This window comes from Indicator indicator, chromosome 28 (assembly GCF_027791375.1).
Source record: "Indicator indicator isolate 239-I01 chromosome 28, UM_Iind_1.1, whole genome shotgun sequence".
In the NCBI taxonomy this organism is placed as follows: domain Eukaryota; kingdom Metazoa; phylum Chordata; class Aves; order Piciformes; family Indicatoridae; genus Indicator; species Indicator indicator.
In genome coordinates, this window is record NC_072037.1 from 2,721,852 (window position 1) to 2,739,574 (window position 17,723).

General features: G+C 49.0%; 1 protein-coding gene across 1 annotated transcript in view; it reads left to right on the forward strand.

Annotated features, from left to right (window-relative positions):
* Positions 1 to 221: 221 nt before the first annotated feature.
* The window catches only part of CACNA1B (calcium voltage-gated channel subunit alpha1 B), a 437,648-nt gene continuing 420,146 nt past the window's right edge, over positions 222 to 17,723 (forward strand). The window contains exons 1-3 of the mRNA XM_054393221.1: positions 222 to 481; positions 2,848 to 2,953; positions 13,339 to 13,478. Coding sequence (XP_054249196.1) covers positions 222 to 481; positions 2,848 to 2,953; positions 13,339 to 13,478 — 506 coding nt within the window. The remainder of the gene's footprint in view (positions 482 to 2,847; positions 2,954 to 13,338; positions 13,479 to 17,723) is intronic.

Here is a 17,723-nt window from a genome sequence, read left to right on the forward strand (position 1 = left end):
CAGCCAGAGCGGCGGGGAAGAGGAGCGGGTGGAGGAAGGAAAAAGGAGATTTTTCCTTTTTTTTTTTTTTTTTTAACCTATCTCAATATTTTGCTGCGATCGATCCCGACCCCGCCAGCGAAGCCCCCGGAGGGAGGAGAAGTGCTGCGCGCTGTGATGCGTCTTCCTCTCGCCTCGGCTGCCAGTTTGGATTGTAGCGCCCGGCTCCGTGCTCTGCGAGGATGGCTCGGTTTGGGGATGAGCTGCCCACCCGCTATGGAGGTGGAGGGCCGGCCGGGGCTGGAAGAGGGAGCAGCCGGCAAGGTGGCCCCCAGGCCGGCCAGAGGATGTATAAGCAGTCGATGGCTCAGAGGGCCAGGACTATGGCTCTCTACAACCCCATCCCTGTCAAGCAGAACTGCTTCACAGTCAACAGATCCCTCTTCATCTTCAGTGAAGATAATGTTATACGGAAATACGCCAAGAGAATAACAGAATGGCCATATCCTTTCAGGGAGGCTGTGTGGGCACGGTGGGGAAGATGGGGAGGGGGGAGACTGGGGGAAGAATGAGATTTCCCCCCCACACTCCATGGCAGCTAGGGCTGAAGGGCTGGTGCTAGTGTAGATGTGTGCGTGCGATCCGGGGTGTGCGATGGGTGTGTGTGACATGGAGCCGTGTGTCCGACATCATGCACGGCTGTCTGGCCGGGTGTCAGCTTTGCTGGGGACGGTGGAGTGTGCTGTGGCTGTGGCAGGGGTGTGTGTGTGAGGCATACGTGGCTGTCACTGGGTGTTTAGGTGTCAGATGTGCAGCTGGGAGACGTTTACATTGCCCAACGGTTCAGCCAAACGCAAAGGGGTCTGTGAGAGTCATGCTAATGAACCCTCCTTTGCCTTTCCATCTTAGAGCCTTTCAACTCTTCTGTCTCACTCTGAAGAGGAGAAGAATCGTGAGATAAAAATGGTGACACCTTAACATTGAAGCTGCATCAATAGCAAGGATGTTGATAGCCAAGCTACCTTGCAAAGCCCATTAAGAGAACCATTGCAGCCAGGTTTTTAGTGCATTACCTTCTGAACCCATTAGAATCAAGATGAATCTTGTCACTCAGGTTAGGTGAGCAGCCTAAGCTTAGGCTGTACTGAAAAAAAAAAAAGAAAAAAAATCTAGAAAGTATTTGTCACAGGGGGAGAGTGTAAGTGGAGAGAAGGATCAGCTGCTCTACAGGGGAAGGGGCAGATGCTGTCTGTCTCAGAACCAGCTCCCAGGCCAAAAAGCTGCAGAGCTCTTCCTCAGAAGGAGCCTTTGCTTGTGATGATGCACACAGTGGGGTGGTAAGCCAGGAGAAAAGGAAAGCAGACTGAGATTACCAGAGTGTAGATGTTGTGTGTGTGTACATTGCACTGGTGATCTCAAGGGAGCAGGTTGTTTTCTTTTCATTTGATATCACACACCTCTTAATCCTCAGCTAATAGCAGCAAGGCCTCCTCCCAGCTTCCTAGCAACACTTTCAATTGCCACAGAGGCCGGCTCCTCTTCAGCCTTCCCCAGTTTTCACTTCCCCAGGGGCTAACAGGGAAAAAACCCCCAACCACCAGTGGAGTGCATGCACTTCCCATACCCCTGAACACACAGACACACACACAGACACACACGCACATTGATCTTCCTGCCCGTGTTATAGCATCCCAGGGACTGCTGTACTTCCTCAGCCATTTCTCCTTCCCTGCAATCAAGTCAGAATAAACAATCCCCGAAGTCAGAGCATGGCGTTCCTGGCAAGGCCAGGCGCAGTCTGTCCTCCCCTGCCTCTTGGGTGACTCCTCTGCGTCTGTTTCTTGAAGTGTGGAGGGGACCCATCCCTTCAGCAGTGTGTGAGGGGGACCCATCCCTTCAGCAGCGCCACCGGCCCGTCCCCGCGGCGGGGCTGCCTCTGTCCGCGGTGCTGAGCGCAGCTGAGCGGAGCTATCCGCGGTGCTGAGGTCCCAACGGAGCCATCCGCGGTGCTGAGGAGAGCTGTCCGCGGTGTTGAATGCAGTCCTCCACGGTGCTGAGCGGACCTTGATGCCCCTGGTGCTAAGCTGAGCCACCAGGGTGGCGAGCAGACCCCTCCGCTGTGCTGAGCAGAGGTGTCCCCAGCCCTGCGGCCCCACTGCCTCCCACCAGCGTGGCTCCACCCTGGGAGCGCAGGGGCTCATCAGTGCTCAGGGCAAAGGAGAGGGCTACCTAGTGTCAGGTTTGTTTCTGTCCTGGGAGGTTGTTGCCTTCAAACATTCGGGCAGGGAACTGTGAGGATTAAATTGTTTATTCTCCCTAGGAGCAGGCATCGTGATCCAGAAGCAGCTCATGATTTGGACATGATCTGGATGTTCTAAATCCAACTTTTCTAGTCCATTGCTTATCTGTGCTGTGTTCTCAGGTTAAAGGCCAGGGAATTTCTGAAGAACAGTTCAGCAGATGCCATGCAGCCATATCTTCTATTTTAGGGCAGTTTAGCATATTGATCTCATTTAATAATAATAATAGTAGTAATAATAATAGTAGTAATAGTAATAATAATAGTAGTAATAGTAATAATAATAATAATAATAATAATAATATTTTTGGTTTAGTTTGGACCTTTTGTTTTCTTGCTCTCCACTTCATTGAGCAGCTCAGATTCTGTATAAGTCACCAACTCTCTCTGAGAAGAGAGGCAATCTCCTATTTTTCTTCCAAAGACACCTCAGAAAGAACTGAGCAAGTCGAGGAGACTGAATGCCTTCAAAAAAGATCTTAGAAGGCTCAACTAATGCAGGTAGAAATGGGATTTGGATGAGGCTCTCCTTGTGTTGTCTACTGTCTTCTTTAACTTCTGGTCCCCACTCCATTTGAATACATGATCCTAGCTACAATCATAGCCAATTGTATTGTGCTGGCTCTGGAACAGCATTTGCCGGATGGAGACAAGACGCCTATGTCAGAGAGACTGGTGAGTCGTATGCATTTCTTGACTTTTTTTTTTCCCTTTCTGATCTAACACCAAAAGCAGTCAGCCAGCTGGTGTCACGAGGGCTTGTGTCTCCTTTGAAGATCCACACATAAACAAGCGGGCATTGACTGTCACAGTCAGGGAAAATAAGTCAGCGACAACAAGTCTGACTCTAACCTCCCAGTCCCAGCTTCACAAGAATGCTTCATCACTCCAGCCAGCCCCGCCTGCCTGCATCTTACAATCAGAAGAGCAGCAAACTTAGGTTGTCTGTAAACCAAGAGAGGAAGGGACAGCCAAATGCTCAGGGTTATCTGTAGAATCAAATGAACCTCGGTGATATTTTCTCAGGACGTGGTAGAACAGGGGAACCTTTTAGATTCGAATATCTTGAGGCTTGTAGTGATAGAATGAAGGGGAATGGATTTAAGCTGGAAGAGGGGAGATTTAGACTGGAGATTAGGAAGCAAATCTTTAGAGTGAGGGTGGGGAGACACTGGAATAGGTTGCCCAGGGAAGTTGTGGATTCCCCCTCCCTGGAGGTGTTCAAAGCTAGGTTGGATGAGGCCTTGAGCAACCTGGGCTGGTGGGAGGTGTCCCTGCCCATGGCAGGGGTTTGGAACTGGATGAGCTTTAAGGTCCTTCTCAACCCAAATTATGATATTTCAGCTCTCAGCAGATATCAAGGACCCTACAAAGCAAACTTTGGGTTTAAATGATTAGACCCTCCAAAAAAAAATCCCCAAAAAGACCAAAAAACAACCAAACCCAAAGCAAAACAAACAAAGAAACAAAAAACCCCAAAACCCAAACCAACTTACAGAGGGAGTTCTGTAGGCTCTTTGGGAATGAGTACAACTACCTTATTTCAAAAGAAAACACAAGAAAAGCTTTAAACTCATCCTTCCATTGCAGGCAAAACGGCTAATAACTTGGTTTGCTTTTTCTCCTGCTGCTAGTGATCGGAACATCTCTCATGCCAAAATGCATTAATCTTGGTACACGTTCAGAGGATGAATAAATATGGATCCATATGTGTTTTACATGTAGATATTAACCTATGCAAACAAAGCTGACATTAGGCTGGCTGCCAAAAGCTAGAGCCTCTGAATGCTGATTTCTTCAGGTTCCAAGTTTGGTCTAGAAAGAGCTTGAGTGTCAGCTAGTCGCAACTCCCAGTTTGGGAATCAGAAATGTTTTGTTTGGACAGACCTTTAAGATCATGGAGTCCAATCATTCTCTAACTGTACCAAGTCTGGGGCTAAGCCATGTTCCTCAGCCTCACATCTCTGTGTCTTTTAAACCCCTCGAGGGATGGGGATTCAAGCACCATCCTGAGCAGCCTGTGCCAGTGTTTGAGAACTCTTTCAGGGAAGAAATTTCTTCTAATGTCCAGCCTAAACTTGCTGCAACTTGAGGCCATTTCCTCTCATCCTATCACTTGTAACTAGGGAGAAGAGACCAACACCCACCTCGCTCCAACCTCCTTTCAGAATGCATCCAGCCGTGCTGACTGCCCACCCACACTGTGTTTGCTTAGACTCTTTCTGGTTTAAACATTTCTGCTTTAGAAGAGATGAGGAAAAAATTAAGACCAAGCATGTGCAGTGATCTTCCTGCCATTCAACATGTCCTTGTGTGTTTTGGGCTTGGCCAGCAAGCCAAGCCTGGATTTGTCAGCAAAGCACAGGGTTAGACCCAGGGTGATGACCAAGCTGGGGAAATTTCTTCCTGAATTAGGAGCATATAGACTGATGAAGAGGAAAAGGGGTGGTGTGGCTGCTCTGGCTTGGTAACCCCATGGTGGGGTGTTCTTTTAGAGCAGTAGTGATGGTCAGCATGTTGTTTCCATCACAGAATCATAGGATTGCTTTGGTTGGAAAAGACCTCTAAGATCATCCAGTCCAACTACTGACCTAACACCTCCATGGCCATGAAACTGTGTCCCACAGTGCCATGTGTACACATATCTTGAACACTTCCAGGGACAGTGACTCCACCACCTCCCTGGGCAGCCTGTTCCAATTCCTCACCACCCTTGCAGGAAAGAAATTTTTCCTTATCTTCAACCCAAACCTCCCCAGCCCAATTTCAGGCTATTTTCTCTCATCTTATCACCTGATATTAGGGAGAAGAGACTGACCCCCATCTCACTACGATCTCCTTTCTATGTTCCTCTACATCCCTAGCTTTATAAGGGCACCCTAGAAGCTCTTTATTGGTCCTTTCCCCCCCCATTAATTCCATTTTACAACATCCAGCACAACACACACTCCTCCAGTTGCCTGCATCCCAAAGGAAGGCACTGGGATTGTGACCAAAGTGCAGGATGATGGAGCCAAAGGCAGCGTCCACCCTGTTAGCTCTGCCTGGGTGATGAAGGAGGAATTAACCCTGGGATTTTTGTCCCCAAGACCCATTATGCAGTGTTGTCTTTGATCCAGCTGTTCTGAAGCCATTTTAACCACAGCACATTTGTAGCTCTGAAGCAGAAAAGGGACTTACCATGGAAAAAACAGTAAGAATATTTACAAGTCCTGAAATACTTCCTGTTTGCAACATATGCTGGAAAGGGTGAGGATTGTGAACAAGAAAAACTGACTTTTGATTTTCAAACTGCAATCTCTTTAGAATGCTCCTGCTGCTCCCACAAACTGCTACAACTCGATGTTAAAGCAGAATGGGCAAACGTTGCTGGACACTTAGAGGTTTGTTGAGCCAAAGCAGAAGTCCATGCAGAACAGCAGGTGCTTTATTGCTGCCTTTGGCAGGAACAGAGTTGACCTTATTTTGCTTAATGACTGATGGATATAACTTCCCTTCTCTTGGGTTCATTAAAATCTCCAAATTGGAGTGAGGGCTCATCACACAGGAGTTAATCAGATCTTAGGGGTATGAGATGCACATCACAAGCCTTTTATGACTGAGAAATGTAAGCAGAGTTGGTGAAGAAAAAAACCAAAGCTGCCCAGGTAATTTGTGCCACAGACACAAAGATAAAAATCTGAAGGCTGTCTGTCTGTTAAAGCTGAGAGAAAGAGGGAGGAGGAAGCCATACAAACACTTCAGGATTATTCTCTTCTAATCAAAATTTTCTTCTGTGTGTCTCCCCAGAGAGCCAAGACACAAACCTGCAGTGCAGTCTCACTTGGCTGTTTCCTGTGCTCATGCTACTTGCTGAGCAGGGTTAATTAAACACATGGGAAGAGCAAGTGATGTCTCAGTACTTGCAATGCTGGGAGAATTTGAATGCCTGACTTAGGAGGAATTGTCCCCTGTCTGTATTCTGTATGTAGTTTGTGGCACAGAAAAGCATTATTTGGCTTGAGGATGGAAATTCTGGTCACAACCAGGGCTCTGATAAAAGACCCATCTGGTGGTCAAAGCATTTAGTGGTTAGCTTCAAGTTCTTGTTCTTCAGACAAGAGAAATGAGGCCATTCTTCCCTGAGCAGCAAAACCATAGAATGGTTTGGGTTGGAAGGGATCCTAAAGATCATCCAGATCCAACCCCACCACCATGGGCAGAGACAGGTCCTACTAGACCAGGCAGTTCAAGGCCTCATCCAACCTGGCCTTGAACACCTCCAGGGAGGGGGCACCCATGACCTCCCTGGGCAACCTGTTCCAGTTTCTCACAACCCTCCCTCTGAAGAATTTCTTCCCAATCTCCAGTCTAAATTTCCCCTCTTCCACCTTCAATCCATTCCCCCTCATCCTGTCACTCTCAGCCCTTGTCAAAATCCCCTCCCCAGCAATCCTGTAGGTTCTTCAGATATTGCAAGGGAGTTATATAGGTTTTCCTGGAGCCTTCTTTTCTCCAGGCTGAACAGCCCCAACTCTCTCAGCCTGCCCCCATAGGGGAGGTTCTCCACCCCTCTGATCATCTTCGTGGCCTTCTCTGGACCCACTCTAACAGCTCCATGTCCTTCTTGTGCTGGGAGCACCAGAACTGGATGCAATAGTCCAGGTGGGATCTAGTGAGAGCAGAGTAGAGGGGGAGAATCACCTCCCTTGTCCTACTGGTCACCCTTCTTTTGTTGACCTATCCCCTAGACTCTTGCCTGCTCTGAGCTGGGAGCCTCTGTGTGCTTTGGCTGCTGGAGGTGTTTAGCTCATGTCAGTAAATGTCCCCTGGAACAGAGGTGCCAGAGTCTTGCTGCTGTCCATCTGCCTGAGTGCCTTAGCCACCACGCTGCAGTCAACCTCTCTCTGTTCCCGTAAATATTGCATTGTTTGTACACACTGGAGTCATGCCAGCTGAAAAGATGCTGAGGGAGTTGTATTGAGTGGCCCAGAGCCTGGTGTTGAGAGCTCCAAATGTGGGAATGTGAGCTTCACATCTGAGCCCTGAATGGCCTTGTAGGTGTTTGCCTTGCTCACAGTGCCCTTGGTTGTCCAGGCTGAGGCATGCTCCTGCTCTCTCTGTCTCCTTCCTCACTTTTCAGTTTTCTATGAGAAGCTTCAGTAGACCATAGATTTGTCCCAGCCTGCCAGAGATGTGAGAACATGCAGGAGAGGAAATGTTTTTTGTGCCCCTTTCTGGGGGACATCCTGTTTGAGGAGCCCTGTGGGTCTGTAGGACGTTCTTCTGCTCTGAGCATTTGGCTCCCCTGGGTGTTTTAGATGTGAGGGCAGAACACAATCTTCCTCAGATCTTCAGCATGGCAGCTTCTGCACTTTGCTGATGGGTTTAGCTCTTCAGCCCATCCACTGGCACCTTCTCTAGTCACACCTGAGCTGTTCACATCAACCTTTGCATGAAGGAAGCCTTACACACCCAATCCTATCAAGACTTCCACATCCAAAGGCCAAGGAAAGACACTGGGACAGGGACTAGGGATAGTAATGACTTTCCAGACTCAGAAGTTGTTCCTGATCTGAAACCTATTGATTAAATGTGTGTTTGGCCCAGCCTCAAGCTTTGCTGTGCCCACATCAAGCAACTTGCTGGCACAGCTGTGGCTGCTGCCCAAATTCTCCACCCTCCTTCCAAGCATGCACGCTGAGCCTCATTATCCCCTGCATTCCCACCCTTCAGGCCAGGCAGCAGCACAGTCTCCTGTCTGAGGGTGGCTGCAGGGCTTCCAGATTGGCAGTAGTGGCACCTCAGTGCTGCACAGGACATGTCACCCATGTTATGTGAGTCTTCTAGGAGTGAAACATCTGCCTTTCTGTACCAAGCAGACTGAGAGAGCTGATTCTGCCACTCTGCTCTGCTCTGGTGTAGGTCTCTCTTGGGTCACTGTGTCCAGCTATGGGACACCAACACAAGAGAGACATGGACCTGCTGGAGTGGGTCCAGAGGAGGGCCACAAAGATCATCAGAGGGCTGGAGAACCTCTCTTACAAGGGCAGGCTGAGAGAGTTGAGGCTGTTCAGCCTGGAGAAGCTTCAGGGAGATCTCGTAAATACATTTCAATATCTGAAGGGGACCTATAGGAAAGGTGGGGAGGGACTGTTCAGAAGGGCCTGTGGGTGTAGGACTAGGGGCAATGGTTTGAAAGTGGAGCAGGGCAGAGTTAGGTTGGACACCAGGAGGAAGTTCATTGCAAAGAGAATGGTAAAATACTGGAACAGGTTGCCCAGGGATGTGGTTGAGGTCCCATCCCTGGAGACACTCAAGATCAGGCTTGCAGTGGCCCTGGGCAGCCTGATCTAGTTGGAGGTGTCCCTGCTGCCTGCAGGGGCTTTGGACAAGACGACCTTGGAGTGTCTCTTCCAACTCAATGTAATCTGTGTCAGTGAAGTGGTGTGCCCAAAACATGGGCCAGTGCTGGGGCAGAGCTGGGCAGGAGCTGCCAGCCTTGTCAAGTGAATTCTTGTATCCAAACTGCTTTTTTTTTTTTTTTTTTTTTGGTGTGTGTGTGTCTCCAAGACTTGACATTGGTCTTCTCTCTGTAGAAGAGAACTAAAATCACCTTTTGTCAGAAGCAGAAATGCAAACTGCACACAGCTGTGCATCAAAGAGGAGCTCAGCAATTTGGCTGTGCTGCTCAGAATGGAGAAGCTTTCCAGCTCCTTCCATCACACACAATCTTGCCAATACCTTTTTACATCTTCAGCCCTCACTGCCTAATGGGGCACAAGTTTTATTATTTATCAGGCTGCACTGCCTTTATTCTTTGGCTAGATCAGTGTGAAAGTAGACAGCTTAACAAAAGACCCTCTCTCTATCTCCTCTTATTTCCCCAGCTACTCACTCCCAACCCTCTAAATGACAACTTCTCTTCCTAATACCTACCCAAGCCCATCTGTGAGCCTTTCTACTTCTCTAGAAGCTGAGAAGAACTTCTTTGACCCACTTCCTAACAGCTTCTGTGTAGTCCTAGCTTTGGGAAGAGCATATTCTGTCAAACTCTTGAGTACCTGAAGCCTGCCTCAGCTGGGAGCTGTAATTGCAAGGCACCTGACCTAGATTGAGCAAATGAGTGGTGGCAGAGGAGATACAAAGCTTCCAGGAAGTGAGGGAGTAGTGCATGTGGGTAAAGGTAGGGCTTGAGGGCTTCTTTTTTTTTTTTTTTTTCTCTTTTGTTTTGGTGTTAGAAGAGTTATTTTTGGAGGCTTGCTAGTAGTTGTGGGATGGAATGACAGGCTGGGTTAGGAGGCCTTTGTCTGCAGAGATGTGGGCTGCTTGTTGAAGCAGAAAGTGGTGTGGGGTTAAGGAGTGGTGCACCAGGCTGTCAGAGTGCTCCTGTGTGCACAAAGGGAGAGCAGAGGAGCAGCAGCAAGGTAAGCTCTGACAGAGGGTTTTGAGGGAGGTTCTCCTTCCCTCCTTCTGTGCTGGTGAGGTCTCACCTGGATTCTGTGTCCAGTTCTGGGTGCCCTAGCTCAAGAAGGACAAAGAACTACTGGAGAAAGCCCAGTACAGGGTCATGAAGATGCTAAGGGGACTGGAATGTCTCTCCTGTGAGGAAAGGCTGAGAGATGGGGCTGTCTGTCTTGGAGAAGAGGAGGCTGAGGGCTTGCTTACAAATATCCAAGGGGTGGGTGTCAGGAAGGTGGGGCCAGACTCTTCTCAGTGCTCCCCATTGACAGGATAAGTGAAAATGGATACAAACTGGAACCCAGGAAGTTCCATCTAAACATGAGGAGAAACTTCTTTACCATGATGGTGGCAGAGCAGTGGAACAGGCTGCCCAGAGAGGTTGTGGAGTCTTTTCTGGAGAATTGCAAGGCTCACCTGGATGTGTTCCTGTGTGACCCTCCCTAGGTGACTCTGCTCTGACAGTGGGGTTGGTCTTGATGATCTCTGGAGATCAATTCCAACCTCTACCATTCTGTGATTCCTAACCCTCTTCTTCCCTATTTTCTTTACTGGGATGGAGTCCTGGGATGTCTCCAGTTCCTGCTGTGGAGAAACTGCTGGGAGAATACCCTGATTGTAGGATTTCTCTGAAGGTCATAGAAAGTCTGCTGGCCTTGCCTTGTTCATGTTTTTCTGTGGGTAGTTAGCACTGTGAGGGGTAGTTGGAGTTTCTCAGTCTGTCAGGGGTAGCTTCTCTATCCTCTGAGCAGTGTCAGGGGGGCTCTGTGGAGGGCAGAGGGCCTGGAGGTGCTGCTGTTTGTATACACAGCTGGAGGAGAAACTAGTTTGGGGTTTGTGTTTGCTTTCCCTTCCACTTCAGCTCAGCAGTCCCCTGCTCTGTTTTGCTGCCTGGCCAGAGTGTGTGTGACCTGCAGAGGGCTGCTCCTCTTGCCTGGCTGTGGGGGAGGGGAAGGTGGAGTTGGATGGGCTGTGGGGGAAGGGAAGGTGGAGTTGGATGGGCTGTGGGGGAAGGGAAGGTGGAGTTGGATGGGCTGTGGGGAAGGAAGGTGGAGTTGGATGGGCTGTGGGGGAAGGGAAGGTGGAGTTGGATGGGCTGTGGGGGAAGGGAAGGTGGAGTTGGATGGGCTGTGGGGGAAGGGAAGGTGGAGTTGGATGGGCTGTGGGGGAAGGGAAGGTGGAGTTGGATGGGCTGTGGGGGAAGGGAAGGTGGAGTTGGATGGGCTGTGGGGGAAGGGAAGGTGGAGTTGGATGGGCTGTGGGGGAAGGGAAGGTGGAGTTGGATGGGCTGTGGGGGAAGGGAAGGTGGAGTTGGATGGGCTGTGGGGGAAGGGAAGGTGCAGGAGAGAAGAGATGCTGTTGGTTGAAAGATGAAGTACACAGAGGAGCTGGGGTCACTGAGGTGTGCAGGGATGTGAGGTGCTGCTTCCTAGGGAACAAATCTTTTATTCAGCTGCTGATGGAAGAGCCTGCCCAGAAGTAGTAATTGCCAACAGCTGTGAGGCATTTTCTGTGCCTGACTCACTGAGTTGGGTGTACAATGATGTGCCAAGTCCCTCTTTGGGAGGGGGATGCTGTTATGTGGCTCTTCTAGGTGTGAAAGATCTGACTTTTGTGAACAAGTAGTGTGTCCAAAATGTGGGCCAGTGTTGGGGCAGAGCTGGGCAGGGGTTGCCATCCTTGTCAAATGAATTCTTGCAGCCAAACTGCTTCTTTCTTTGTTTTGTGGCCACAAGACTTGACATTTGTGTTCATTCTGTATAAAAGATCTAAAATCACCTTGGGTCATTAGCAGAACTGCAGATTGTAAACAACTGTGCAGCAAAGAGGAATCTTCACAGCAACATTCAGATTGGAAAAGACCTTCAGGATCACCAAGTCCAGCTCTTTGGCTCTGCTGCTCAGAAATGCTGAAGAAAGATTTCTAATCTCTTAGTTTGGTAGTTTGCTCCCTTTTGGGGTAGGGTTGCTTTGCTTCCATTGACTTCAGCTGAAATCAGAGAGCTGAGGCACCTTTGGGAATTGGTTACAGGTGCCAAAGCTAATGAACACCACCTGGAGATGGATGCCCATTGCTTACACCTCTTGTTTTGTTCCCATTTCTTGCTTCTATCTTCCTTCCAAATGTGAATGCTTCCATTTGGCATCGAATTTTTGTTGAGACATATATATATAAAAAAAAAAAGTATAATACTGAAGGATTTGGTGCCACAAAGGGGAAAAATAAAATAGGTTTAGTGAAACTGTGGAGAGTAAGCTTGGTTTTTTCCTTTTTTTTTTTTTTTTTTTTTTCTGTCTAGTGAGTTAGGACACAAAGCTGTGATCCCATGGTGTGGTTTAGTCTGCACCATGGGTCTGAGACACAAACCTCACTGCTCCTGCTGGGAAGGAAGGAAAGGGAGTGGGGATTGCTCCCTGGATCAGATACACAGTGAAAGGAAACCAAAGGAGACTGGAAAGTGAGAAGATGGAGGCAGAAAAGTGAAGGAAGGACTGATGGAATAAGTGACAAACAATTTCCTGCCAGTGTTTGCAGGCTTGCTGTGCAAGTGGGAAGCACAGGTTTTCTTCCATGGCAATAGCTACATAAATAGAATCATAGGGGTTGGAAGGGACCTCTGAAGATCAAGTCCAATCCCCCTTGCCAAATCAGGGTTACCTAGGGCAGGCCACACAGGAACACATCCAGATAGGTCTTGAAAGTCTCCAGAGAAGGAGATTCCACAACCTCTCTGGGCAACCTGCTCCAGACCTCCAGCACCCTCACAGTAAAGAAGTTTTCCCTCATGTTGAAATGCTCTCAAGTAGAAACATAACCTTAGAGCAAAATTTCAGCATCAAAATTCCCTCCAGGATATTAAGAGAAGGTGGAAAGTGTGAGGTGAAATGATTGAAATAAAAACCAGGTGGAATTTCCAATGTAAAAAGCAAAATGCCAAAAAAATCCCAAACAAAGCAACCCTCCAGATACAGCCCAAACATTTGTCTGCTGATAAATAATAATGAAATTCTTTTTCTGTGCTTCCAGTGAATTTCAAGCTTTTGCTTTTGGGTCTGTTCAGAGAGCTGACAAGGGCAGGAAGTTGGTGCTCAGGGTTGTTTTGTGATTCCTGCTGCCAGTGCAGCAGCATTGGGTATAGAATCATAGAATTAGATTTAGGGTTGGAAGGGACCTCAAGGATCATCCAGTTCCAAATCCCTTGCCATGGACAGGGACACCTCACACTACAGCAGGTTGCTCACAGCCACATCCAGCCTGGCGTTAAAGACCTCCAGGGATGAGGCTTCCACCACCTCCCTGGGCAACCTGTGCCAGTGTCTCACCACCCTCATGGGGAAGAATTTCTTCCTAACATCCAATCTGGATAGTTTTGCTCCATTCCCCCTAGTCCTATTACTACCCAACACCCTAAAAAGTCCTTAAGCAGCATTCTTGTAGCTCCCTTCAGATACTGGAAGGCCACAAGAAGGTCACCTGGGAGCCTTCTCCAGACTGAACAGCCCCAACTCTCTCAGCCTGTCCTCATAGCAGAGGAGCTCCAGCCCTCTGCTCATCCTCGTGGCCCTTCTTTGGACACATTCAAGCATGCCTGATGTCTCCCTTTTTTATTCTTTTCCAGGATGACACTGAGCCCTACTTTATTGGAATATTTTGTTTTGAAGCTGGCATAAAGATCATCGCCCTGGGGTTTGTTTTTCATAAAGGCTCTTACCTCCGGAACGGTTGGAACGTGATGGATTTTGTTGTGGTCCTCACAGGGTAAGTGACCATCTCTTGCCTGAAGGTTAAGGGGCAACTCTGCTTTGATTTGTGTTGTTTTGCAACTGTGGTGTGAGTGATTTTTTTTTTTTTTTTTTTTTTTAATGAAGTAGTGCCAAACCCCTGCATTTCTGACCTTACTGTCTTTAAATAACGGCGGTTGTGCTGGGTGAGTCGCTTCAAAGTGTTCTTTGAACCAACTAAAAGAGGGTTTTGAGGATCTTTAGTTGTGTATCTGCTGGCATGTCCCTTGGCCAGATGCTCACTGACGTTTCCTGGGCTGTGCACTAGGTGCTTGAACCTGATTTAAATCAATCTCTCTTCTGACATGACAGGATGGCTTGAAAAGCCTCTGTGGTGTGAGCTAATGAATTAAATGCCTCCCATTTCTGAGCTGTTGCAGCTCTGACAGGAGTGAAGCTCCTGCAGGAATCAATTTGGTCTGCTTGGGAAAAAAAAAAAAAAAAAGAACTTCCCTGAGAATAATTCAAAGGAAAATGTGGCCTGTGCTTTGTATCCTGGGTTGAAAGGTTTCATTGATTACTTTCTTGGGAAGGCTCCTGATACATTTGTGTTGTACATTGCAATGGTTTCTTTACCTATAGAAACGTGGTGGCTAATGAGAAAGCAAACCTGAAGTAACACCTTCTGGTCTAAAAGTGTGTTTGAAATCTCCAAAGGCAGTGTTAGGAGGATGTTCCCTGTGCTTTGCACCCTGGTTTGAAGTGTTTCATTGATTTCTCTCTTGGAAAGGCTTGCAAAGTTTGTGTGTTATACCTTGCAATGCTTTCTTTGTCTCTATAATATATGAACACAGTGGGTGAGGAAAACACAAACATTAAGTAGCACTTTTGGCCTAACAATTGTGTTTGCAAGAGTTAAATTCCACTTGTGGCCTGCAAGGTTGTGTTTGAAAGCTCCAAAGGAATTGTTGCAAAGGTCTCTATGAGGTTCTGATCTTGCAGCCTTTACCTGGGAAGGGTTTCTGGGGGAGTTTTCCCCTGGAAAAGCGCAGTCTGGCTCTTGTGATGAATGTGCACTCCCTCACACACCTTCTCTGCTGTTGTCTGTGATGAAGAGAGCATTCTTTGGCTGGGTCGGTGGTGCAGAATAGGATGCTGGTAGGGAGGGAAAGTCCTGCATCCATAGCCAAATGTGTTCATTAGATGCATTATTGCTGTAATTCTATTTGCATTCAGCGCTCCGTGCGATAGGGCAATTGAGATGCCGAAGGGAATTCTTTATGTGTTGAGAGGAAGAAAATAAACATGCAGGGCTTGCTAGTCCTGCTGCTGGGGCTGGGTGTGTTTGATCAATAGGAATTTCAGTGGAGCCACAAGGAGAGTTGAATTTACATACCTGGAAGCATGAAGGTGGTGGGGGTGGGTTAGCAGGGTAAATCAATTATTTGTGCTGATGGAACATTCCCATTCCTGGTTAGCACGGTGCCCTTTTGTGTGGTAAAAACAATAACTCAAGAATCAAGGCCCTGATTCAGGGAAGGACTGTGGCATGTGGCTTGATTTATCCTTCAGCACAGCAGTCAAGTAGATGTTTGAATCCAGCTGACTCCAGCAGTTCTGTATATAACAGGTTAAGGAGATAGGTGAAAGCTTTCCTGACGTACAGCTGAATCGTTTGGGTATGGTTTAGATGTGTGGGTTTATAAACATTACCAAACCTGATCAATAGCTGAAGGGTGGGGGGACATGAAGATGAGCCCAGACTCTCTTCAAAGGCACCCAGTGGCAGGACAAGGGGCAATGGGAACAAACTAAAACCCAGGAGGTTCCATATGAAAATGAGGAGAAACTTCTTCGGTGTGAGGCTGCCCATAGAGGTTGTGGAGTCTCCTTCTCTGCAGAGATTCCAACCCCCCCTGGCCATTGTGATCCTGGGCAAGCTGCTGTGGGTGCCCTGTTTAGCAGGGGGTTGGACTGGGTGATCTCTAGAGGCCCCTTCCAACCCCTGCCATGCCAGGATTGTGGAGCCTTCTGCTAAACACAGGCAAAGAATCAAAATAGATTTTTTTTTTTTTTTTTTGAAAACTGGCTGGCTGGGAGAGATTCAAAGTTCTGCAGCAGCAGCAGCTGTGGCAGAGGGGTGGTGTGTGTGTGTGCCCTGCCTCTGGAATCACCACCAAATGTTTGATGCTGCAGGCATGATCCCAGCACCTTCCTGGCGCTGGCTTTGCGGTGAGCGCTGCGTGCTGGCACTGTTTGATCTCTGAGTGTTAATTGTGGCCCAGTGCCTTGATTAGGCAGCTGTAATGAGCCCCCCCTGCCATCTGCAGACATGCCTCTGCTTCTGAAGTACAATCCTGTTAACGTCAAAGCTGCTGGTTTCCAATGGTGACACTCACTGAGCTGAATGAAACCGTCTTGTGCGTGGACTTCCCACCAGGCAGGGAAGGCAAAAGTGCAAACAGGTGAAGTCCAAGAGCCATCTGCACTGGGAAAATGCAGAGCTCTCATCCTGGAGTTCAAGGGTTGGATTAAGAGAGGTGTTTGAGCTTGTGCCAGAGTTTTGGTGTCTGAGGGGGGACCTTGCTGAAAATAACAGGGTTGTTGGTGTACTTGGCTGGAGAAATGCTCTCCTGAACCTGGGGCTGTTGGCGTGCTTGGTTGGAGGAATGTCCTCCTGAGTCTGGGGCTGTTGGTGTGCTTTGTTGGAGGAATGCTCTCCTGAGTCTGGGGCTGTTGGTGTGCTTGGTTGGAGGAATGCTCTCTTGAGTCCGGGGCTGTTGGTGTGCTTGGTTGGAGGAATGCTCTCCTGAGTCTGGGGCTGTTGGTGTGGTTGGTTGGAGGAATGCTCTCCTGAACCTGGGGCTGTTGGTGTGCTTGGTTGGAGGAATGCTCTCCTGAACCTGGGGCTGTTGGTGTGCTTGGTTGGAGGAATGCTCTCCTGAACCTGGGGCTGTTGGTGTGCTTGGTTGGAGGAATGCTCTCCTGAACCTGGGGCTGTTGGTGTGCTTGGTTGGAGGAATGCTCTCCTGAACCTGGGGCTGTTGTTGTGCTTGGCTGGAGGAATGCTCTCCTGAACCTGGGGCTGTTGGTGTGCTTGGTTGGAGGAATGCCCTCCTGAGTCTGGGGCTGTTGGTGTGCTTGGTTGGAGGAATGCTCTCCTGAACCTGTGGCTGTTGGTGTGCTTGGTTGGAGGAATGCTCTCTTGAGTCCGGGGCTGTTGGTGTGCTTGGTTGGAGGAATGCTCTCCTGAACCTGGGGCTGTTGGTGTGCTTGGTTGGAGGAATGCTCTCCTGAACCTGGGGCTGTTGGTGTGCTTGGTTGGAGGAATGCTCTCCTGAACCTGGGGCTGTTGGTGTGCTTGGTTGGAGGAATGCTCTCCTGAACCTGGGGCTGTTGGTGTGGTTGGTTGGAGGAATGCCCTCCTGAACCTGGGGCTGTTGGTGTGGTTGGCTGGAGGAATGCTCTCCTGAACCTGGGGCTGTTGGCGTGCTTGGTTGGAGGAATGCCCTCCTGAACCTGGGGCTGTTGGCGTGCTTGGTTGGAGGAATGCTCTCCTGAACCTGGGGCTGTTGGTGTGCTTGGTTGGAGGAATGCTCTCCTGAACCTGGGGCTGTTGGTGTGCTTGGTTGGAGGAATGCCCTCCTGAACCTGGGGCTGTTGGTGTGCTTGGTTGGAGGAATGCTCTCCTGAACCTGGGGCTGTTGGTGTGCTTGGTTGGAGGAATGCTCTCCTGAACCTGGGGCTGTTGGTGTGCTTGGTTGGAGGAATGCTCTCCTGAACCTGGGGCTGTTGGTGTGCTTGGTTGGAGGAATGCTCTCCTGAACCTGGGGCTGTTGGTGTGCTTGGTTGGAGGAATGCTCTTCTGAACCTGGGGCTGTTGGTGTGCTTGGTTGGAGGAATGCTCTCCTGAACCTGGGGCTGTTAGTGTGGTTGGCTGGAGGAATGCTCTCCTGAACCTGGGGCTGTTGGTGTGGTTGACTGCAGAAATGCTCTCCTCAATCCAGGGCTGTATCTCCAAACCCAGTAATGAATTGCAGGGACCTATACTAGAGAGAAAAAGGTTGCCAAAGCTGCAGCTTCACAGAGAGCATTGAATTAGTGTTTTCTCTGTAGCCTGTGGTGATTTGCTCTGGATTTCCTGGATCCTTATTCACGGCTCACTCCGGTGTTGCCATGGGTCTATGCTAGAAAGCGACATCTCCTCTGCCTAGGACTGAGGCTTCCTTCACTGCCCACAAACCCTTTGATCTGCTCATCACCTCCCCTGGCTCAGCTAGCA